The sequence below is a fragment of the Mauremys mutica genome, chromosome 4 (genome assembly GCF_020497125.1).
Source record: "Mauremys mutica isolate MM-2020 ecotype Southern chromosome 4, ASM2049712v1, whole genome shotgun sequence".
Taxonomy (NCBI): domain Eukaryota; kingdom Metazoa; phylum Chordata; order Testudines; family Geoemydidae; genus Mauremys; species Mauremys mutica.
Genome location: NC_059075.1, coordinates 50,111,563 through 50,136,170, shown reverse-complemented (window position 1 = coordinate 50,136,170; position 24,608 = coordinate 50,111,563). Strand labels below are relative to the sequence as shown.

General features: G+C 41.0%; 1 protein-coding gene across 2 annotated transcripts in view; it reads left to right on the top strand.

Annotated features, from left to right (window-relative positions):
• Positions 1–24,608, top strand: part of G2E3 (G2/M-phase specific E3 ubiquitin protein ligase) — a 58,372-nt gene that overhangs the window by 5,213 nt on the left and 28,551 nt on the right. For both annotated transcript variants that reach the window (XM_045017219.1, XM_045017221.1), the window contains exons 2-9: positions 437–538; positions 2,464–2,526; positions 11,179–11,276; positions 16,613–16,714; positions 17,623–17,747; positions 19,128–19,293; positions 20,082–20,188; positions 22,059–22,175. In XM_045017219.1, coding sequence (XP_044873154.1) covers positions 2,490–2,526; positions 11,179–11,276; positions 16,613–16,714; positions 17,623–17,747; positions 19,128–19,293; positions 20,082–20,188; positions 22,059–22,175 — 752 coding nt within the window. In that variant the 5' untranslated portion in view covers positions 437–538; positions 2,464–2,489. The remainder of the gene's footprint in view (positions 1–436; positions 539–2,463; positions 2,527–11,178; positions 11,277–16,612; positions 16,715–17,622; positions 17,748–19,127; positions 19,294–20,081; positions 20,189–22,058; positions 22,176–24,608) is intronic.

Below are 24,608 nucleotides of genomic sequence, written 5' to 3'. Positions count from 1 at the left end.
AATTAGTGGCAGACTTGAGGAAACAATAATTCAGGCAAAATAGTTGGCTACTGTCTCACTTTTGTACCCAGTGGGCAATGATTTAGGCTCCAATCCTGCAACTAGATCCTCGCAGGAAAACCTTTGCATCTGTATGGAACCCTCACTGGAGTTGGGGGCTTTGTGCACAGGTAAGGTTTTGATCTCAAAGATCCTTAATTTGTGAATTAAAAACTCCAGGCACACTCACTGAGATAAGAGAGCAACCCACTGCTTTTAGTAGCAGTTCCTCCTCTTTCTTCTCCTCCCCAACCCCAAAGAGAGAATGAAATGTTAGGTTCTGGCATTTGTGCTTCTCATTGCCAACCAAACCTAAGCTCCCTCTGTCTATCAGGATTTTTCACCATTTCATTAAGCCACAGAGTACTGACATCTGGGATCCTCTTTACCTGTACAGATGGTCCCTCAGTTCGAGTGCCCTAGAAGATTGAAGACCTTGAGGGTGCCAGTGGCCATTGCTGAGTGAGAAAAAACATCTTTCAAGAGAAGTTCCAAAGAGGTAAGATACTGTTTTAAACTCTGTTCTTGACTCCCTCACCAAAGAAGAGTGGGGAAAATAACTTCTTTGTAGATTATCGGATTCAGTTAAATTGTCACTTGATGCCATTTCTGCCAATCTTGATTAGTTGATTTGTTTGGCAGTGTAAGGGCATAATAAATGTGATATACAGTATGTAAGTATATAACTTGAAGTTAAAATTGTCCAAAAGTATTAAAATAAAAAGAGATTGAATAAAAAGGATGACACATTAAATTGCATAACTAGTGATTTCAGATTATTCCAAGCACAAGCCTTCACTTCTATAGATATTCCTGCACCAGCAGATGGATTACATGACCCAATAGGCCTCTTCTATGTCTTACTTCTGATTCCTAGAAATGTTACACAGTTTTCTTCCCATGTGCATTGCCAGCAGTTCCTTGAAGAGTGGCTATAGTTTTAAGCTTAGTTGCATGTTTCTTGTTCAGCCAACCAGCGTTTCCCAGATATTTGGAAGCTGAGCCCTTACTAAGGAAAATGAAGTTAACTGCCTTTAGCCCTACAGCGGTGTAAAATGTGAACTGGTCTATCCAAAATAATCGGTCACTCTCTGTAGATCTTCATAATGTGATATTCCTCAACTTTGTTGTGTGTTTTGATCATTTAAATGATTGGGATAGTTCAGACCTTAAATCTAATCCACACTGTCTGCAACTTCAGGGAGACACCACTGCATCAGTTGTACTTGGATCAAGTTTTCTTCTTAAGCATAATAGCTAAAAGTTCTGGAGAACAATTAAGGCCTATCCATACCCTCCCATCCTCCACAGCTGCTACTTTGCATCCCACATTTTGGGAAATGCTGTAGTAAATATTAACAAAATGGATCAGATTTCTTCCTGGTGTAACTCCACTAAAGTCCAATGAATTACATCAGAGAAGAGCGTAGCCCAGTGTGTTGTGTGGTGTTTTTTGCAGAAACTGAAATCTTGTCAGTTAATTTTAATTGAGAACAAATTTGCATTTAAATGCATAGTTCACTAATTTGATAGGCAAACTGCAAGGTCTTTGCCAGTGTTTTTGCAAAAGTATCTTTTGGAAGAGGAAATAAAACTTGTTCATGGTTCGGTTCCCAAATGCTGGGGAAGTCAGAGGCAAATTGCCTTAATGTTATTGTTAGAACCCTACCAAATTCACAGTCCATTTTCGTAAATTTCCTGGTCATAGCATTTTAAAAATCTTGAATTTCATGGTGTTGTAACAAAGCATGAACATGTATTTGAAAATGGCAAAATATAAACTTGTAAAGCTCATGATGAACCCCCTGCTCCTCCCAAAAGAGTGGCAACTCCCCCGCTGGCACTGGCGTCAGAGCTGGGTGCTCAGCCAGCAGCCACCACTCTTTGGCCACCCAGCTCTGAAGGCAGTGCCGCTGCCATCAGCAGCACAGAAGTAAGGGTTGCAATACCATACCATGTCACCCTTACTTCTGTGCTGCTGCTGCTGGCCGTGCTGTCTTCAGAGCTGGGTGCCTGGCCAGCAGCCGCCGCTCTCTGGCTGCCCAGCTCTGAAGTAAGGTTGGCAATACCACAACCCCCTACAATAACCTTGCGACTCCCTTTTGGGTCGGGATCCCCAGTTTGAGAAATGCTGTATAGTATAGCGTAAAACACAAAAGATCAGATATCAAAGGGGAGATCAGATTTCACCTTTTCAGCCTTTATCCTTTTCAACTTTTACCTTTCAGAGTGAAAGATGAATTTTAATTTTTTTAGGACTTTGAGGCCATCTTGGAAGCATTGTAAAAGGAAACATTTAGAAGTAGGTGATTTAGTCTCTCAACTTCTTGAGTTTAAAAGAAAATTGGATTAAATACAGTAAAATGCAGTGTACCATCCTCAACAAACTGAATACTTTTGACATATTGTTTTTAATTTCCATAGTAAACAGCTAGAAGAAAGGTACTAGAATGAATGAAAATACCCTCTGCCACTTCCAAAGCCCAGGTAAGTAAGGCTATTTAAATGATTTAGCACAGTGGCTCTCAGCCTTTCCAGACTACTGTACCCATTTCAGTGGTCTGATTTGGCTTGCTTACCCCCAAGTTTCACCTTACTTAAAAACTACTTGCTTACAAAATCAAACATCAAAATACAAAAGTGTCACAGCACACTATTACTGAAAAAATTCTTACTTTCTCATTTTTACCATGTAATTATAAAATAAATCAATTGGAATAGAAATATTGTACTTACATTTCAGTGTATAGTATATAGAGAGCAGTCTAAACAAGTCATTGTCTGTGTGAAATTTTGGTTTGTACTGACTTTGCTAGTGCTTTTTATGTAGCCTATTGCAAAACTAGGCAAACATCTAGATGAGTTGATGTATCCCGTGGAAGACCTCTGCATACCCCCCCCACCCCCCGAGGTACGCGTATTCCTGGTTGAGAACCACTGATTTAGCTAACTTACTGTATTTAAACATTTACAGAACTTGTAGATGCTGCAGTTAGGATGACCAGATAGCAAGTGTAAAAAATCGGGATGGCGTGGAGGTGGGGGGGGGTAATAGGTGCCTATATAAGAAAAAGCCCCCAAAATCAGGATTGTCCCTATAAAATCTGGTCACCCTAGCTGCAATACAAAGGCAATTATTTTAATGTAGGATTTCAATTTAAATTCAACAGTATGACTCCAGCATGTGGCTTGGTAATGCAATGGTTTAAAAGAATGGGTGAAATTTCAGTAGTAAAATAGTGTGTTGAAACATGATTCCCTTCAGAGTGAGCTCAGGGTGGCATGATATTCTTGATGACTTATTTCCCTAATTTTGATAAAGGCTTCCCGTAATTATGTTTATGTTTAAAACATATTTTGATCGTTTTGCAAATAAATGCTTTTAAAAAATCACTTTGGAAGTACAACTGCTGGGTTAAACTTAGCTGTGTGTGAGACTTATCTAAACTTTGATGTTTGATGTTTGATTGAGACTTCACTTTTCAGAAAATAGAAGAGTTTAAAATAGCACTGTTTTCTTTCTCTGTTGTGACTGTTTACCATTAGCATTAAATGAATATGGTTCCTTTAGATTAATGGAAGTATCAGTAAATTTAAGAAAAACTTTAATTTATTTCTACTGCAGGTCAGAATTAAGATATTTGAAATTAATTTGTCTGTTTTTAGCTTTGTTAGTTTTTGTTTTCTGAATTTCTTGGTAACCTTAATAGTTTGTTTTTGTGTTTTATATTTGTTAAATCCGAGGTGTTCTTGAATTTGCTAATGGATCTGTTTCGAAACACTACTGTACATTGTATGAGCATTTCTAATATGTGACTTAATGCAGTCAATGAAACCCCTTACACTGAATCGTGTATTGCTGAATGATTGCCACACATACATGTGAAAAAGCAATGGACTAAAAAGTAGTAACACGGGTCTTCAAGTTACTGCACATGTGGATCCCATTTCTGGTGTCCATGTGCCCCATCACAGGTGAAAATGTTTTATATTCTACCATTGCCAATAGGGGTCAGGCATATGCTCTTTGTGGCCTTGTGTCCCCTACCCCCAGGGCTTAAAGGGTTCAGCAACCACCACGAAGTTCCTTCTTACCATGAGGCAAAGTCAGAACAACATAGTGTCCCTTTGTAGTAATCTTGTTACTTAATAATTTGTTTATACTTAGTAGCTAATTTACTTGTTACTGTTTCAAGTAGCATGTTCTCAGTAGGTCACACACAAAAAAAATTGCTTGTGGCAGAGCCAAGGCTCCAAGCCATGTCCTCCTGTGGGGAGATCGCAACAGATGCCTTTACTGTCTGGGTGAGGAATCTGTCATGGCTCAGTGTGCAGTTTGCAACTCCTTCAAGAAGTGCGCACACAAGGAGTGGTAGTCCAAACTGAAGCTTTATCTTAAAGGGAAAGGTCCATGAGAGTTATGTCTGACTCAGCACAGACCTGATACAGAGGCTTCTGTTTTCTCAGCTCATCTCTCCAAGGCTTCTGTCACCAGAAACGTGACACCTAATTCAGGAGCAATTTAAAAAGATTCAGATCCATCGGAGCAGTCGGAGACCCTTGCTGTCCAAGGACTGAGAGACTCTGACTCTGTTTCCTGGCACCAAGCCCTCTCTTTGCTGCCGGGAGTGCAGAGTTCTTTAAAGGATCTGTGCTAAGAGTGCAGAAGAGTGCTGCCATGATGCACCTCTGCACAGAGCTGATACAGAAATCTTCCTCTACTATTTCAGTTAAAAGATCTCAAGGAAAGAAGAGCTCAGAGTCATGTGACTTCCTTCTCATAAGCACTGGCTTCAGCAGCACCGTCGCTCTCAGCATCAGAGTGCCCAGGACAGTCTTCTGCAATGCTTTCCTTGTCAGCACTGGCAGCTTTGATCAAAGTCTGCTGTGCACCAGTGGTTTTTTGCAGGGACCTTTTACAACTAAATTTGCAGCTCCAAAAGCTTCTTATGTGTTTTCACTAGACCTTAGGGTCACTCCAGCACCTGAGTCACCAATTCTGGTGGTTTCCCTGATCTCAATACCAGACAGAGCCCCTCCTCAAAAAGAAAACTAGGGTGCAGCTAATGAAAATATCTTTTAACCAGCATGTTAATACAATCAAGGATTTAACACCCACTCAAATCCTTCAGTCTCCTGTCATGGCTTCTGATTCCTCTATAGACTCTAGTGGGAGTCCTCCACCAAAGAAAGAACAGGAGTACTTGTGGCACCTTAGAGACTAACAAATTTATTTGAGCATAAGCTTTTGTGGGCTTCAGCCCACTTCTTCGGAGGCATGGAATGGAACATATATTTGTCCGAAATAGATTGCGGTTCGATCAGCTTTATATTGGGAGAGGAAAATCAGGCAGGACCAGAATAAGGTGCAAAGCCAAGTGGCTGCGTTTATTGGGGGGATAGTTACAACGTTGGCCGAGGAGGGGGCAATTCTTAGCTGGGATGTTATTAAACAATACAAACACACCCAAAAATCATTAACAATACAAATCTATACTGCTCACTGCTTCACACTGAGTAGGCAGACACACCAATTACACAAGATGGAAATCGGGTTCGTCAGAGTGGTGCCCGGTGCAACACAGAAAAGAGACCCACATGCCACTGCCTCAACTGCCCTTGCTTTCACACTAAGGGATTTACCCAGTGTGGCGCGGCTGCGATTGTGCAGATTCCACTCACAAAGACCACGGGGACAGAAACCCCTTGGTCAGCTAATCCTCAGGTGGAGACAGCACCTAGCACCAAACACTCCAGACAAAGACAGAGCAGTAACTCACACAACCTTAAAACAGTCTACAATTAACTATCTACTAAAAACTCAGAACAACTATACAAACTAGACAACTGTGCAATTATGAGCTCAATACTTCAATCCTCATACACTGTATACACACTTGGTACCGAGTTAGGGAGGGGGAAAAAGAGAGGAAGCTAGGTAAGTAAACTGTCAGAAATTAGAAAGCAAATACCGCACTCCAGGCACAGCTGACCAGCAGAACAGACACCAGAAGCATGACGAGCTGATAGAAATAGATCCAAAACGATAAATCCAAAGCGATAAATCCAAAACGACATGACACGAGCTAGCTATAACCGGAGGAGACCCTGTCTGAAAGGTTGATCAGGCCCTTCAGCTGACACGCGGATACTCCACGACACGAGCTAGCTATACCGGGAGGAGACCCTGGCTGAAAGGTTGATCAGGCCCTTCAGCTGACACTCCACACAGATTTTGGGGGGAAACCTAGTTTTATAGAAAGGGTCTCACTCACTCGTGTCAACATCTGATTGGTCCCTGGTTCCCCCTCCCTCCAGGCTTCGAGCTGTTGCCCCCCACGCCGGCAGGATTTGCACACGGCACACAGGGGTATCTGGGCAGAATTAGGTCTCTGCATGCAGTACTCTGGAGTTGCTGGGCAGAACTAGCCTGATCTCCAGACGACCGGGCCCAAAAAGAGCGGGAAAATGCATACTACGGAGTTGCTGGGCAGAATCAGGTCTTTGCACACTGCACTAGCCTGACCTTTAGACGGCCCAACAGGAAAAAAAAAGCAGGAAAGTACACACAGCACTTTAGTGTTCCTGGGCAGGATTAGGTCTCTGCCCTTTCCTATGCAACAAGAACCTGGTCCAAGATGGAGGCTGCCTTGTCCTTTTAACAGGACAAGATGGCCGTGGACCGACAATTGGCCATACAGAGCCATAACTGCGTATCAGGTTGCGACAATATTATGGAGATATATATACACATACAGAGAGCATGAAAAGGTGGGAATTGTCTTACCAACTCTGAGAGGCCAATTAAGTAAGAAAAAAACTTTTGAAGTGATAATCAAGATAGCCCAGTACAGACAGCTTGATAAGAAGTGTGAGAATACTTACAAGGGGAGATAGATTCAATGATTGTAATACCTCAGCCATTCCCAGTCCCTATTCAAACCTAAGTTGATTGTATCTAGTTTGCATATCAATTCCAGCTCAGCAGTTTCTCGTTGGAGTCTGTTTTTGAAGCTTTTATGTTGCAAAATTGCCACCCGCAGGTCTGTCATTGAATGACCAAAGAGGAAGTCAGACAGACGGAAAGAAAAGTTTAGGGAGGCATATGAACAAGAGCCTCCTAATAGACCTAAAGATGCCTGTTAGTTTGACCTCAATTGTATGCAAGGTCTTGGAACAAATTTTGAAAGAGAAAATAGTTAAGGATATAGAGGCAAACGATAATTGGAATAAAATACAACATGGTTTTACAAAAGATAGATCGTGCCAGATCTTTGAGAAGATAACTGTTTTTTGTTAAAGACAAAGGAAACACAGTACATCTAATCTACCTGGATTTCAGTAAGGCTATTGATACAGTTCCACATGGGAAATTATTAGTTAAATTGTAAAAGATGGGGATTAATATGAGAATTGAAAGGTGGATAAGAAACTTGTTAAAGGGGAGACTACAATGGGTCATACTGAGAGGTGAACTGTCAGGCTGGAGGGAGGTTACTAGTGGAGTTTCTCTGGCCCCAAGACCATTCCTATCTTATTTAACATTATTAATAATGACTGTGGCACAGAAAGTGGGAGTGTGCTAATAAAATTTGTGGATGACACAAAGTTGGGAGGTATTGCTAATACAGAGGAGGACCGGAATATCATGCACGATCTGGAGGTCCTTGAAAACTGAGTAATAGAAGTGGGATGAATTTAATAGTGCAAAGTGCAAGGTAACGCGCTTCAGGACTAACAACAAGAATTTTTGCTACAAGCTAGGGACTTACAGTTGGAAGTGACAGAGGAGGAGAAATACCTGGGTGTTTTGGTTGATCATAGGATGACTATGAGCCACTAGTATGATGCAGCTGTGAGAAAGGCTAATGCAGTCCTAGGATGCATCAGACCAGCTATTTCCAGCAAAGACAGGGAAGTGTTAGTACCGTTATATAAGGCACTGGACGAGACCTCATATGGAATACTGTGTGCAATTCTGTTGTCCCATGTTTAAGAAAGATGAATTCAGACTGGAACAGGTGCAGAGAAGGGCTACTAAGATGATCTGAGGAATGGAAAAACCTACCTTATGAGAGGAGACTCAAAGATCTCGTTTTGTTTAGCGTAACCAAAAGAAGGCTGACAGGAGATATGACTGCTCTCTATAAATATATCAGAGGGATAAATACCAGGGAGGGAGAGGAGTTATTTAAGTTAAGCGCCAATGTGGACACAAGGACAAATGGCTATAAACTGACCATCAACAATTTTAGGCTTGAAATTAGGTGAAGGTTTCTAACCATTAGAGGAGTAGAGTTTGAGAACTGCCTTCCAAGGGGAGCAGAGTGGGCAAAAAAAACCTAACTGCCTTCAAGACTGAGCTTGATAAGTTTATGGAGAGGATGGTATGATGGGACTCCCTACAAGCATGTAGCCATTCTGCAGCTACTAGCAGCAAATATCTCCAATGGCTGTTGATTGGACACTAGATGGGGAGGGCGGGCTGAGTTACTACAGAGAATTCTTTCCCAGGTGTCTGGCTGGTGGGTCTTGACCATATGCTCAGGGTCCAACTGATCACTATATTTGGGGTTAGGAAGGAATTTTCCCACAGGTCAGATTGCCAGAGATCTTGGGGGGCAGCAGGGTTTGCCTTCCTCTGCAGCATGGGGCACAGGTCACTTGCAGGTTTAAACTCTTTGTAACTTGAAGTCTTTAAATCATGATTTGAGGACTTGAGTAACTCAGCCAGACGTAGTGGGTCTATTACAGGAGTGAGTGGGTAAGGTTTTGTGGCCAGCAATGTACAGGAGGTCTGACTAGGTTATCATGATGTTTCCTTCTGACCTTGAAGTCTATGATTCTATGAGATGCTAATTCTCACTATGCCCCTTGGTTCCCTCCGAAAGGGCCACAATGTCCCTTTCCCAGATGGCCATATTGGTTCTCGACATTGTCCATTTCAGGAACAATATTCTCACAATAGACAGGATCTAATCATGAGTCACCTGATGCAAACTCGTATAAGTCTGATCACTCTCTTCATTGAGTTCAAGATACAGAGGAATAACAAATTTTAAGTGATGGTGAAATACCAGCCCATGAGGACAATCCGTCTGATGCTATACTTGGTTCTTCTTCCTTACCTGATGGAACTAAGCTACACGTCTTTCAGCTGATGATTTTAAAACTTTTCAGGAATTATTGAAGCATATGGCAAAAACACTAGAAGTTCCTTTGGAGACAGTTCAGAAAAAGTATATATAAACCCTTTGATATTCTACAGCCAGCATCCCAGAGCAGGGTTGCGTTACCTATTAATGAAGGAATATTGGATCTGGCAGAAGATCTCTGGGCTCCATGTCAGAGTTCTGTTCCAATAATAGATTACCTCTTAGATAGTCCCAGGTGCTTTAAATATATCTCTTCAATCAAAGTCTATTTGGCAGTGATATCTGCATTTCATCCTCCAGAAGAGGGAGGTGCAACTTTATCAATCAATGAATAGATTTATGAAAATTTTCCCCCACATTTTTCCTCCTGTGAGAAAGATTGCTCCAGCATGGAACTTCAAATTTAATACTTTCTTCACTTGTGGCCCACTTGCACTTGATCTCCTTAAACCTCTATCAAATTGTCCAATTCATCTACAGACAGTGAAGGTAGCATTCCTGGTGGCAATTACGTCAGCATGTAGAATAAGCAAATTACAATCCCTAATGATAAATCCTCTATACATTTTTTTTACATGAATAGAGTAACTATGAGACCACATCCATCTTTTATTCCTAAAGTACTCAAATTTTCATATCAATCGATGCAGTCATTTTTCACCTTTTTTCCAAAACTACCTTCTTCACCTGCAGAATTACATACATTAGATGTGAGGTCACCATTATATTACCTAGGTACCACTAGATCTCTTGGTAAAATGCCAAGACTTTTTTCTTTGTTTATGATAATAAATCAAAAGGGATGGCTCGAATGGGTATGGATTGTATTAGAACTGCTTATGATATTAATAAGAGTCCTCCACCAAACATGCAAACTCACTCCACCAGAGTGCAAACAGGCTCAATAGCATGCTAAAGTTGGGTTCCAGTATCAGACATATGTAGAACAATTACCTGGTCTTCAGCTCATATGCTTACAAAACATTAAGTCACAGTTTCAAGATCTGATGCTCATTTTGGAAGAGCTATTTTGCAGTCTCTTTACAGATAACTTCTAGTTTCCATCTCCTTAAAGACCAGTTACTTATCTAATAACCGGAGTTCTTTGAGATGTTCTTCACATGTAGCTCCCATGACCTGCCCTCTATACTGGCAGCTCAAAGTCTTACAAATGAGGATTCTGGGAGATGAAGGAACTGAGTGGCAGTTGGGGTTGCTGTGCCCTTTATGCCCTCAAGGCATGTGTGACCCCCCTATTGGACACTGCTAGTGAAAATGTTCTGAACTCCTTTGCTGGGGCAAATGGACACCATAAGTGGGATCTACATGTGCAGAACCTCTCCAAGAACCACAATTACTAACAGGTAAGTAATGATTCTTTCCATTGATCTTATTATGTTATTGAGATCATCAATATATCCATTATAGTTCTACAAAAATAGTTGGGTACAATGTGTTTATATTCAGATATCAATTACTCTACACATTTATAATGTACAACTCAGCATAGTGTTTAGGCAGTCAACTGACACAATATTAAAGATACCACCTTAACTGGCCTTCAAAACAGGGCATTTCAGCTGGTGGCGTGTGGCTTGCTGGTAGGTTCCGAGAGGCGCCTGCTGGGTGAGCAAAATCCCTTGTTTACTAGGATCCAGCAGGAGCCAGGGAAGGAGCAACTTGCAATCTCTCTTCTCTTGCTCTTTCTGCTCTGCACTTCTAAGCCTACCCATGAAAAAAGAAGGAAGGCTAGGAGAGCACCTACAAAAAGTGGAGAGAAACAACATCCACTTAAAGTAAGTGGAGTGTGGTAAACAAACACAACATTGAATTCCATCTGGTGAATACCAGATGGGTGGTACTGGCTTTACTAAACTTACCCAGTAGCCTAGGTCATACTTAATTTATTTAAGGGTTAGAACAGCATTTTCTGTTAATAGACCATTTCCATTAAGTGTTTCTAAACAGTGTTTCAATATTTTAGCCTGTGTCCTCTGTCAACGAACTGATGACTGTCCCGAAAAATATGGAGAAAAGAGAACTTACAAGGAATACAATCTCACTATTCATTACTACTGCTTGGTAAGTATTTCATGCTGATCCTGAACTGAATTCTAGGAACTTACCAATTTTTCTGATGAAAATTGGTAAACTAAACAGCAGTGAACCTGCAATTCTTTGTCTGCAAAATACCAAGATCTCTCTTCTAATTTCCAAATTATTTGCTTTTGGGGAGATTTATTGAGCCTTTTCAGTTATTTTAAAGATACAGCAGCAGAAAGAAAACACACCATAATAGGTTGTTACTCACTGTTGAATAGTCACATAAGCATTTAGCACTTTCCCAAATCATAAAAACTTGATAGCGTTTTTAAAAATTGGTGGTAATGGATCCATGTTCTCATCTGACTCTTCATTTAAATGAAGGTTTAGTTTAATAATTTTAGGATCTAAGAACTCAAGCCTTCATTAAAATATTTCCCCTACCTCTTTCAGTATAATTCTGTTTTTAGCAGCATACATGTAATTCTTTGTTTGCTATGTGGTGTTCCTCACTCTGCATTATCTGGATTCATTATAGCGCTAGCAGCGGTTTTCAAACTGTGGGTCGGGACCCCATTGTAATGGAGTTGCCATGGCTGGCATTAGCTGGTGGGGTACCCTGTTTGTTCTCTCTATATAAATAAAGCCTGAAAGTCTTATATTTATTTTTCTTTTTGTTTTTTAATGTAGAAATATTAGGAACATCAAGTCCAGATACCACATTGCAGCTGGCTGGAAGCCCGAGCCTCACCGATGAAGCCTGAGCCCCTTCACCCCGGGCCGAAGCCCGAGGGCTTCAGCCCTGGGTGCTGGGGCTTTGGCTTTGCCTACCCTGGCCCGGGGCAAAGGGGCTTGGGTGGGCTCAGGCTTTGGTCCTGGGGTCATGTAGTAATTTTTGTTGTCAGAAGGGGTTGCGGTGCAATGAAGTTTAAGAACCTCTGCACTAGAAAAACAGTCCTTGTTTCAGCTTAATAAGTGAGAGTCTTATCATTAGGTCATAGCTCCAGTAACTCAGCCATTTTAATAATAAAACTTAAACTGAGAACAGTTATGGATACAAGCTAACTAGATGTTTAATGTTTTTGGCTGTGACAATAACATCAGCTACAATTGATACTTTCTGGAATTAATATTTCATTTGGACTTTATTAGATTCATAGACTTTAAGGTCAGAAGGGACCATCATAATTGTTTAACTTGAGGCTTAAAGATGATCTGAAAATATTTTTTAAAAGTTGGTGAGGTACCCTGTTTGTTCTCTATGTATAAATAAAGCATGAAAGTCTTATATTTGTTTTTCTGTTTGTTTTTTAATGTAAAAGTATCAGGAATATCAAGTCTAGTGTTCCCTGTTCTTGCTGAAGGAACTCATTGGTGTCTCCGTTAATTGCATTGATAGAAGGGGTTGGGTTTTGAACCTTTAACCAAGATATCCTGTTTCTAAAATAAATGTAATAGTCATTGAAGTTAAGTGATGTTAAACAAAAACCAAAATTTTAAACAGTCCCACTAAAATTCCTTTTGCTCTTTCTTATGGTATTATTGTTTTACTAGTTCTTTAGTTGTCATCAGCTTTCCTGGGCAGACAAGACCTGAAGATCCAACGTAAAAATCTGAGGGGGAATAAACTATTAAATGTACACACACTTGTATGTGTGCACATGGTTGCAAGCTGCTATTTCTTCTTATGAAGGTGGAAAAAGGTGCAAGCCCATAGTTTTTCTTTGTAGATTACTTTTAAGGTATTGAGATAGATTCTGGCTCTCATCGAAGCCCCTGTACACTGCTTTGGCCATGTAAGGAGGCCACAGTAGGCTATGGGAGAATTTCCTGATGCAGAATCAGCATAGGGCTGATGTAAGAGGCCCTATGCAGTCCTCCTTCGCAGATCCCTTTGTGGAGAGTGGAAAGGGGCATGCTTGTATCACTGTGCTTCAGAGATTCTGGGCTGCAAAGCAAGTTGGATAAGGCTGTTGTAAGTTAGAGCTTCTTTACTGCAGGGGCCATTGGCCATTCACCTTCTTGCTCTGGGGAGCACCTTCAGTTCTGTGTACCTCTGAAGAAACAACATAAAATAAAACCTATCATTGCTGCATAGTGAATTATCCACATGAGTCGTGTTAGTGTAGTAGTGGGTAACCTGAGGGCCGCATGGGGTCCATCAGGGTAATCTGATTGCAAGCCGCGAGACGTTTTGCTGACATTGACCGCAGGCACAGCCCCCTGCAGCTCCCAGTGGCCGTGATTCGCAGGGATATGCTGGCCGCTGCTTCCGGCAGCTCCCATTGGCCAGAAATGGCGAACTGTGGCCACTGGGAGCTGCAGGGGGCCGTGACTGCAGAAGGTCAATGTCAGCAACATGTCTCGCAGCCCGGAAGCAGGTTGCCCACCACTGTGTTAGTGTCTTTAAACCAATTATGGTTTTTACTTAAGTCCTGTGGATGCAGTAAGAGCTATATGCAGAAAAAGAATGGTGGTTGGAGACCCATTTTAGACCAAGACCGCTCAACAAGTTTGTGAAAGTAAAATGATTCCAAGATGGTTACATAAGCAACAATAATCCCAGCACAGGACTATGGGGACTAGTTCTCAGCCCTCAACCTTCAAGGTGCTTATTTTCATCTTATCATTCACCGATCCTACAAGAGATTCCTCAGTCTCATGGGACAGAATCACTTCCACCACAAGCTATTTCTGTTTGGGCTCACTACGGCACCAAGGGTATTTTCCAAAGTCCTTGCGGTGGTAGCAGCACACCTCTGAAAACAAAGAATTATGATATTCCCATACTTGGATGATTACCTACTCCAAAGCCTTTCTTGAGACAACGTGTACTGAGCTACGTGAGAGACTATGGACGTTTTCTTAAGGCTAGGTCTACAAGTAAACACTAGGAAATCAACATCAACATCCATACGGCACACCTGAAATTCACTTGATGGAGTGGAGGCTGAAGCCTGCCTCCCAACACACAGCTTCACCAACTTAGTCAGCTTGATTTCCACAGTTCAAACCGATCTCCAGATATCAGCCAAACCTGCCTTCAACTCCTGGGGCATATGGCAACAGCCACCTTTGTTGTAAAACATGCCAAACTACATATGTGTTGCCTTCAGGGATGGCTCAGAACAGTATACGTTCCACACAGACACAACTTGAACAAGAATCACTCAATGCCCTTCACAGCTCACTCGACTGGTGGACAAAATCCCACAATTAGTGTGCCGGAGTTCCTTTCACCCAACCACCATCATCACTGATACTGACAATGGCTGCACCTCTGTTCGGATGGGGAGCCCACTTGCACAACTACACAGTACAGGGCAGATGGACCCTGCTCAGAGTCAACATTACACAACAATCTGTTGGAGCTCATAGCTGTCAGGAATGCATGCTCACACTTTTTGCCACTAATCAGAAACAAGAACATAAAGATAATGACAGACAACATCGCTTGTGTGTTTTACATAAACTGCTAAGGAGGGGCAAGCTCATCTTACCTGTATGTGCAGAGGTGGTGAAATTATGGAATTGGCATATTCACTACAGGATCAACATGAGCTACTTACCTACCAGGACTTTAAAACATGACAGCTGGACATGCTCAGCAGGAAATTCTCCTAGGAACATGAGTGGGAGCTAGATACCATGGTCCTGCACAAGCATAGATCTTTCTGCCACGGCCAGGAACAGCAAGTGCCCACAATTCTGCTCAAGAGCAGGATTGGATCGTCAGTTTCTGGGGGATGCCTTTCTTCCTTCTATATGCCTTTCCTCTTTCCCATTAATACCGAAAGTAATACACAAAATAAAAGAAGAAAAGGCCATGATCATTTTGATAGCCCCAACTTGGGCCCAGACAGACATGGTTCCCTTACCTTTTATGAATCACTCTTCATCCCATTCCACACTTCCTGTGTCAGGATGCAGGCCAGATTTGCCACCCACATTTAGAAATTCTCTATGTGAAAGCATGCCTCCTTGATGGTCCCAAGATGGCGAATTATTTGTTCTGAAGCTATGAAATAGATACTGTTAAATAGCAGAAAACCCACCGTACGTTGTACTTACCTTCAGAAAATGAAAGAGATTCTGAATCTGGTGTGACAATATACACATCACAGCTATATTCTGTCCCTTGCCGTTGGTACTGGACTATATCCTAGGACTAAAAATATCAAGGCTATCATCAAGTTCACTGAGGGAACATCTCGTGGCAATTTTGGCCTTATACGATAAGATCAACAGGTGTTCACGCATCACGCAACAAAAAGTTTTCTTAGAGGTATTTGGAACCTCTACCCATAAATTTGAGATGCTACACCACCGTGGGACCTTAATTTAGTTCTAAGATGCCTCACTGGTCCCCCACTTGAGCCCATGGTGACCTGCTCACTCATACATCTCTTTATGAAGACTGCCTTTCTCATGGCCATCACATCCGCCCAAATTGTGGTGGAAATAGGAGCTCTCATGGCATAGCTCCCCACATTACAGTTTTCTTCAAAGATAAAGTTACTTTGAGACCACACCCGAAGTTTGTACCTAAAATACCTTCATCCTTCCACTTGAATCAGCCTATTCATCTTCCATTGTTCTTCCCCAAACCACACAGGAATAAAAGGGAGGCAATGTTCCACACACTAGATGTTAGGAGCCTACTATCTAGAAAGGACCAAACCTTTCAGAAAATCACCTAGACTATTCCTTTCAATTGTGCTCATCCATATCTAAACAAAGACACTCTCAAAGGTTCCCATGACCCTACTATAATTTTCCATTCCCTGCCCCTTCTCTCCCCACGACCCCACCCCCCAATATGTAGCCCTCTGTTAAGATCACCTTTTTAATATACCTACCTGTGGGCTTTAGTCACTTGTATCCTTTGAACCTAGTTTAAAGCCTTCCTTATTAGGTTGATGAGTCCGTGTGTGAAAATGCTCGTCTTGTTTAGGTGGAAGTTAGACTAGTCAATTGCTAAAGATTTTTTTTTTTTTTTAAGTGACTAGGATAATATTGCTTTTTTCATTCTGGGCGCCTCCATGTGATCTAAAACTTTCCTACATTAGTGTTGCTTGTCCTGCATGGTCCTCAGCCACTGTCTCCTGGCCCCTAGAATATATTTAGTTTGGTCCTAGGAATTAGTCAAATAGATTCCTGCAGTTCCTTAGCAGCAGTATGCTGGGAGGAAGGGAAAGACTATTATGCCTCTGCAATGGAAGAATATCACTGTCTTAAACATTTTGTTAAATCAATTCTACTAGGGTTTTCTATATTGATACCAACAGCTGCTTATAGTCCAGTCCTAGACATTAAAGGTTAAAACAATAGTTTAGTGTCTTGGAATTTCTTACTAATTTTAACTGTATTTATAGTTGATGTCAAGTGGAATTTGGCAGAGGGGTGAAGAAGATGAAGGAGTTTATGGGTTTTTAATCAAGGACATTAGGAAAGAAGTAAACAGAGCTGCAAAACTGGTAAGAATCAAGCTTCAGTATTATCACTGTTCATATTTGTTTCATCATTTTTGCACTTTAAACTCAATAACAAATCTGGTTTGTAATGAATCTTTTGATACTTTTTTTTAGTTAAAGAATGATTTTTCTTTACAAATGGAAAATATTGACCATTGCATTTTTCAGTACTTACTGTGCTATGTGTCATATTTGATTCATTTTATGGGCAAGTATATCCTACTTTCAAGTGTTTGAATTCTTATATTTAAATGATTGTGAATATTGGCGAGTGTGTGTGTGTGTGTGTAATATATATAGTAAATATTGACAATGGAACTTGGCTGATATTTGTTACAGAAGAGAGAAGAGAAGTGATTGAGACCCAGTGAGGAAAATTTCATTTTCACCTCTCCAACAGATTGGGTGTCAACTTAATCAGAGTCTTTGGGACAAAACACAAAGGACTGATAAAACAGATGGTGTGGGTAGACCTTACATTTTCAGGATGAAACAAAAACATTAACGTTTTTGATAAGTCTAACTCAAATAGCTGAGCAGGAACCAGTTAAGAGAGCAGGTTGTCTAAAATATCCAGATAGCCTCTTTGGCATCTGTTGAGCCCCAAACTGTTTGTATATTTTTGTTGATAGAATATACATATTTTAACAATGGATACACCAACCTTGGATACCATGATTAAAATACGGAATGCCAACTGATTTGTCAGAGTTTGTCTTTGAAAAGTACACAACAGAAGTAAATTAGTAATGCTACAATTCTAGCTAGAATATCCTCTGGAACAGTTCAGTATAGCACCATTTCCTTTTCTGTACTCCTTATGTCAGATTTCTTTTGTTAATGTTATAATTCCAGCAATTTTAATTGGACTTAAGTTTTAATAGGCTTTCATTTCTAAAACTTTCTCTTAGAAATGTAATATCTGTAAGAAAAAAGGTGCTTCGATTGGATGTGTAGCACCCAAATGCAAACGAAGTTATCATTTCCCTTGTGGGGTTCAAAGGGAATGCATTTTCCAATTCATGGAACAATTTGGGTAAGTGTTTTATTGTCAGGTATAATTACACTCCTTACAGAATGAGAGGTGCTCTTTTTTTAAATACACTTGCTCTTCTTTTTCCTACAAGAAGAGGGTGTGGGCATTATAAATGGCCTCCTAATTATCTATTTAAGAGAAGAAAGAAACCTACCATTTTTCTTACAATTTAGAGAATCATGTTTTGAGGTATATCGTCTTCTGGTTAAATTTTCCTCACTTTTTCCACTTGGGCCAGAGGGGATGAAATGCTCCTGTCTGAACCAAGAAGCAGGGAATGGATCATCTGATAGCCATGCCATTTCTACAGCATACATATGATAATTGTGAAATAGTTTTTCAGTATTTTTAGGATGCAACAAAATGTTAACTCTTAATGTTAGCACACATTTTAATGTTCTACATAAAATCGTGAAGTTGGACATCAGCTTAAGTATCAGTTTTAAACTCTGAAAAGTAATTATAATGATTCAATTTTTGTTGTTCGACTCCAGATCAAATTTTCTCAATTTACAAATGAAAAATATTCTTTAACTGCCAGTCCTTCAAATTCAGCCTTGGACCTGAAAGTCGTGCTGAATTATCCTTCAGTGCATCATTGCACACACAGAAGAAAACAACAACACAACAACAACACAACAACAAAAAGCTCCCACCCTTTGGTTGCACCGGAACTACATCTACTGTTCAGTTGTATCCAGGCTCCTGCTGATAGTGTGTGAGCATAAAAAGAACACAGTTGATTCTTCATATCCCAGGTTGAGTTTGCAGGGCTGGCAAGTGGGGGATGAAGAATAATTTAACTTGTAAACTGAACACATTTTATATGGAATCAATGAGATACAATAAATATAAATCCAAAGTTTATTTTTAGAGTAGAACCTCACTTTACATTACTGATATTTTCTCAATCTAACACATGCTTTTTCAAACTCTCAATTAAATCTTAGTTTCTTTGGCTGTTGGGTGGGCTTTGTGGAATTATTTAGAGGTTTTAAAATTAAAATCTGATAAAGTAATGTATTGTTGTTTTAATTAGGTGACACTTTTGTTTTAAGGACCAGAAATGCTTTGCTGGACCAATACAAAACCTTTGGCGTTTTTAGTAATCTTTTTGAACAACTGATTGGGAATCAGAGAATCCAATTTTTTTGCTATTTTATATTAATTTGTTTGTGAATATTTTTGCATATTGAATATATGGTTTTTAACCTGTTCTAAAATGATTTATTTCTAAACTACATGTGTGAAAAATTAAAATTATTGAAGTCTGCAGTTATGATACAGGATATGATATTACTCTCTTTAATATTAATAACAATACCTTGATTGTTTTTGAAGTTTAATGTCATTAAGCAGAGCTTTAATTTTCTATTTAAGGTCATATTGTTGGGAGCACCGGCCAGTTCAGAAACTTCCATCTGATGAATCTAGAGGCTCTTCACAGTGTACAATATGCTTGGAATTTGTGGAGCACTTTCCAATGTACAATATACTAAAAAGTCCTTGCTGTAAAAATGCTTGGTTTCATAGAGACTGCTTGCAGGTAAGAAAACCTTTTATTCTGTGATGCTCACAGCATTTTGTTTTGTACTTAGAATAATAGAACAAATTAATGTTTACATGCTTATTTTAATATTCAATAAATGTAATAAAGCAACATCAAAAATATACGGCTATAATTTCTTCATCTAGGGAGTCTGTTGTTTTTTCCAAGGCCTGTAATCTAACTAGTTTGTCCATGTTATCAGACAACTAAAATAGAACAGCAACTTTAAAATACACTCTTAGGAACTGCAAGATTGGGAAGATTCCTTTTAAAAGATGTTCTTTGAGATCTTCACACTTCAGCTTGTCTTCAGGAAGCTTGTATAGAAAGAAAGTCTGTTGGGACTTCATGAATGCCATCTTCCAGCCCCGCACATTTATAGCCCATATCATAAAAGGATGATGTGGCCTTAGTTACCTCTGTTCCTTCATTTTCATGGCTAGACATGGGTGAAGGAATCTCTTCAGATGCAGAGTGAATGGTAAGGGGGAGGAGAGAGGGGAGGTCATTGATAGGAAAGCTCATGCTTTCCTCTTGGAGATGATCTTACAAGCTCACCCCCTGGATCAGCCATTTCCCTTGTGAAAAGATAGAATAGGCCACCTTTAGCTTCAAAGTGGGATAAATTTAAGATGATCCTTGCACTGAAGAAGTCAGTGCCAGAACAGAATCCATAAATGTAATGCCCAATCTTCAGGGTACCATGACCTTATTGAGTACAAAAGGATGGAAACAGAGTAAACGTGAAAAGTTCAATTAATTTTCTTTTCTGTTTTCTGACGCAGTATCAAGCTCTCAGTGCTGGGGTATTTTTCTTTAGGTGCACAGTGTGCAATAATAAAGACAAATTTCAGAATGAAATGTTGAGAATGGGAATACACATTCCAGAAAAGTAAGTAACTAACAATAATTTCACAAATAATCCACATTGTATATACAACTCTAACTAAGTAGGATAACAAAGCCAAAACCATGTACTTGTTTATGCAGTATAATTAAAATTTGAATTATCATTGGGATTTCCTGGGTTTCTACTGGCAATGAGAGCAGTTTATTTTTGTCTTGGGTGCAATTTGCTTCTTTTCAGCTCACTCCTCAGATTTGCAGAGTACTACATTAAGAGAGGCTGCAAATGTAGTGTAGGATAGAGATATACACCTCTACCATGATATAACATGGTCTTGGGGAGCCAAAAATCCCTACCATGTTATAGATGAAATGCCGTTATATTGGGGTAACGGCGGCAGGGCTCCAGCGGTGATTTAAAGGGCCCGGGGCTCCCCGCAACAGCCGGAGCCCTGGGCCCTTTAAATTGCCAGCGAGCCCTGCTGCCGCAGCCCCAGGGTAGCAGCGACAGAGCTCCAGCAGTGATTTAAAGGGCCCTGGGCTCCCCGGAGCAGCTTTAAAGCCCCGCCGGAGCCCCACTGCTACCACGCTATATGCAAACCCGTGTTATATCAGGTCGCATTATAGCGGGGTAGAGGTGTATTACTACTAATCAAAATTTTAGAGATAATATTCAATATAGATAAATGCAAGGTGTTATTAGAATTTTTAAAAATTCTAGTATTTTTAAATATGGGCAGTTCAATTTAATATGGGAAAGCAGGTGCATTTCCCAGCGACTGCTCTCTCATCCTCTCCGCACTGTATTTTCTTCACTTTCTTGATCTGGCCAACCTGTGCCATCACTCCCTGTATACAGTGGAACCTCAGAGGTCTGAACACCAGAGTATGAACTGACCAGTCAACCATACACCACATTTGGAACTGGAAGTACACAATCAGGCAGCATCCGAGATTAAAAAAAACCCCAAACCAAAGCAAATACAGTACAGTACTGTGTTAAACGTGAACTACTAAAAAAAATGGGGGGAAGTTTAAAAAAATTTTTGACTAGGTAAGGAAACCATTTCTGTGATTTGTTTCTTTTAAATTAAGATGGTTAAAATCAGCATTTTCTTCTGCATAGTAAAGTTTCAAGGCTGTTTTAAGTCAATATTCAGTTGTAAACTTTTGAAAGAACAATTATAACATTTTGTTCAGAGTTACAAACACTTCAGAGTTATGAACAACCTCCATTCCTGAATTGCTCATAACTCTGAGCTTCTACTGTAGTCAAGGCCTAGCTGTCTTCATTTCTCTCTCTAGGACCTGCTGAGGACTTCTCTCCATCTTTTTTTCCCCCCCCTCCTTCTTCCCTTAATTCAACCCTTAAGAGTACTACTACAAACATTGTCAGTTCTACTTCTAGAATTGAGAAAAAGTATTTGTAATGCTTAAATGATGATTTTCTTGGGTATATGGATTAATGTATTTTATGATTTTGTACTGCTGCTCATTGCTATAGTATCTGAATTCCTTCCACATAAACCCAGAAAGGAAAATATAGACATTGGGAACAAAAGGTTCTAACTTCAAGGTTGATAAGATATTGGAGTAATCTGTCAAGAAAACATTCCCAGATATTTTCTCTAGAGTTGTCAAACTATATAAAACACTTATGGATTTAGTTCAGAGGACAATCTTGAATAAAGATGGACTGTTTATCCAAATAGGTCCTCTCTTTCCTGTCATCTTATTGTTATTACACTGCTAAATGGTTGCATTATCTCAAATTATGCCATTACTATCAATCATATTTACATGCTTTGGGAGCTCCAATTTTAATGGGTGGCAAAGGAAAATAAAGTTATTTCAGTACATAAAGCTAAAATTATAGCACTAAACTGTTTTTTAATCCATGTTTCCAATATTTACAGAGATGCATCCTGGGAACTTGAGGAGAATGCATATCAAGATCTTCTGCAGCGTTACCAACACTGTGATGCTAGAAGATGTCTGTGCAGGAAGGGGAGAGACTATCATAAACCTGATAGGTATTAATATACACACACAGATTTTGAAGACAGATATGTTGAACATAATGTGATGGGTATGGTATGTTATAGGAATCTGTCACAGATAGAATGTTGTAGAGTCTTTTAAAAAGTAAATAATGAAAGCTAAGACATTTTCAAATAACTTATTGCAAGCTGGACATATTTATCCTATCAATACTTTACAACATGCATCTTATTTTAAAAAGTGATTGACCAGGAAGGCTTAGTGTCTAACTTTATTGGCTTTTATATTCTGGGTACAACAGGATTTATCTTCCATATTCTACCCCTTCTCCAACACAAATAAAGCAGCAAAAGAGGTAATGCCATCATCAGCATCCTTTAAAAATCAAAGAGACGTAGAAAACTACAAAGACAAATTATTTTATATTAATGCTTAGCTGCTAAAATATCAAATGTATTAGAATATCTAAAATAGGTATTTTTGAAAGTACCTGGCTAAAGTATTGGACATGTCTCAAAATTGACCAGTTCCAGTTGATCCATCTGCCTCATTAGAAAGTTTATGAGAAACAACCAGCTGTTGGGATTTTTATTAAATAGGGGGAACCTATGCTTCTTACTGTCCTTTGACTCCTTCCTCTCACTTTATAAGTATGCTCTAAACTTTCCCAAAACCTTACTTTGATCTCATTTCTTTCCTCCCCTTCACCTCTAAACTCATTGAATAGCCATTTACAAAGGCTGTTATGAGTCGTCCTCCAATTTCCAAACAAGCTTCAATCCTCTCCAGTCTACTGAAACCAATCACAATAAGATCTCTAATGACCTGTTCCAGCTCAGATCTCAGGCCCTTCATTTTGTCCATCCTTCTTGACCTGCCTGCTGTTTTCAGCTTTGTCAATCATCTTCCTTCTTGACATCTTTTCCTCTACTGGGTTTGCAAAATACTCTCCTCTCCTAGTTCTCTTTCTACCTCTGACCGTTTTTTCAATATCTATTTCAATGGGTTTTCCTTCTCCTTTCCCCCTGGATATCCCCAGGAATCTGTCCTCTTCTTTATTCTTTTCACTTTTATTTTCTCTTTGGTGTCTCATCTTCAATTCTAACTTAACATCCCTAAAATTGAACTCCATATTTTCCCTCCCAAGTCCTCTCCAATTCACCTCGTCTTCATCACTGTCAACAATATCCAAGCTTCTTCTTCGAGTGATTGCTCCTATCCATTCCAGTTAGGTGTGTGCGCCGCACGTGCACGGCTCTTCGGAACATTTTTACCCTAGCAACTCCGGCGGGCCGGCTGGCGCCCCCTGGAGTGGCGCCGCTACGGCGCCTGTTATATACCCCAGCCGGCCCGTCCGCTCCTCAGTTCCTTCTTACCGCCCGTGATGGCCAGTTGGAACAGTGGAGTGCTCCCTTTCCTCCACAGCCCTAGCGTTTTCTCTACTCTTGAGTGTAAATAGTTGTTTAGTGTACTTAGTTGTTAGTTTAGTTGAATAAGTTAGTTAGTTATAGTATAAGATAAGGGAATAAGGGGGGTTTACCCCTCTTCTTCCGCAGCTGGTGCGGGCTCATGCCCAAGGCACCGGGGTTTAAGCCCTGTGCGAATTGCCAGCGGCACATGCCCATCGGGGACCCACACGACTCCTGCCTGCGCTGTCTCGGAGAAACCCACCGTCCAGATAAGTGCCCTATCTGCACGGCCTTTAAGCCTAGGACAAGAAAGGAGTGGGACAGTCGCTTAAAGCAGCTCCTTATGGAGGCAACGCTCCAGCCTCCCGCACCGACCCCGGCGGCGCCGAAGTCGTCATCAGCGCACAGCGCACCGGCGGCCCCGAGCCGCTCCGGTACCAAGGTTCCTCGACCTCTGCAACCGGCACCGGCGACCCGGCACCGTTCCCTCTCCCCAACGAGGAAACGTAAGCGGGTGAAGACGACCTCGAAACCACATCCTCCGAGACCTTTAGCCCAGCCACCACCGACGCCTCTGGTACCGGCTGTGGCGGTGCACAAACCATGCACGGTACCGTTGACTCCGGCGCCGCAAGGGCCGTTGAGTCCGGTACCACCATGCTCCCCGGTGCCAACCGCGGTCGAGCTGCAGCTCCCGTCCACGCCCGAGACGTTCTCGACGGCGAGAGAGCTCATCGAGCTCACAGAGGCACCGAGCCTCCGGCCCCCGGCACCGCCGGTGCGGGCTGTTAAGTCAGCGGGTAAGCCGGCTATGATACGGCCTCCTTCCCCTGACGGACGGGATAGACGACGCTCCAGGTCTCGGTCTCGATCCCGGTCCCGAAGACGGTCACCATCACGCCGCTCCAGGTCTCGGCACCGCTCACCATCGCGGTACCGTTTGCCCTCTCGACGCCGGTCGCAGTCCCGGTACCGCTCAACATCGCGGTACCGGTCGCACTCCCGGAGACGCTCCTGGTCCCGGTCGCCAGCCCGTCGGCACCGCAGGAGGTCCGA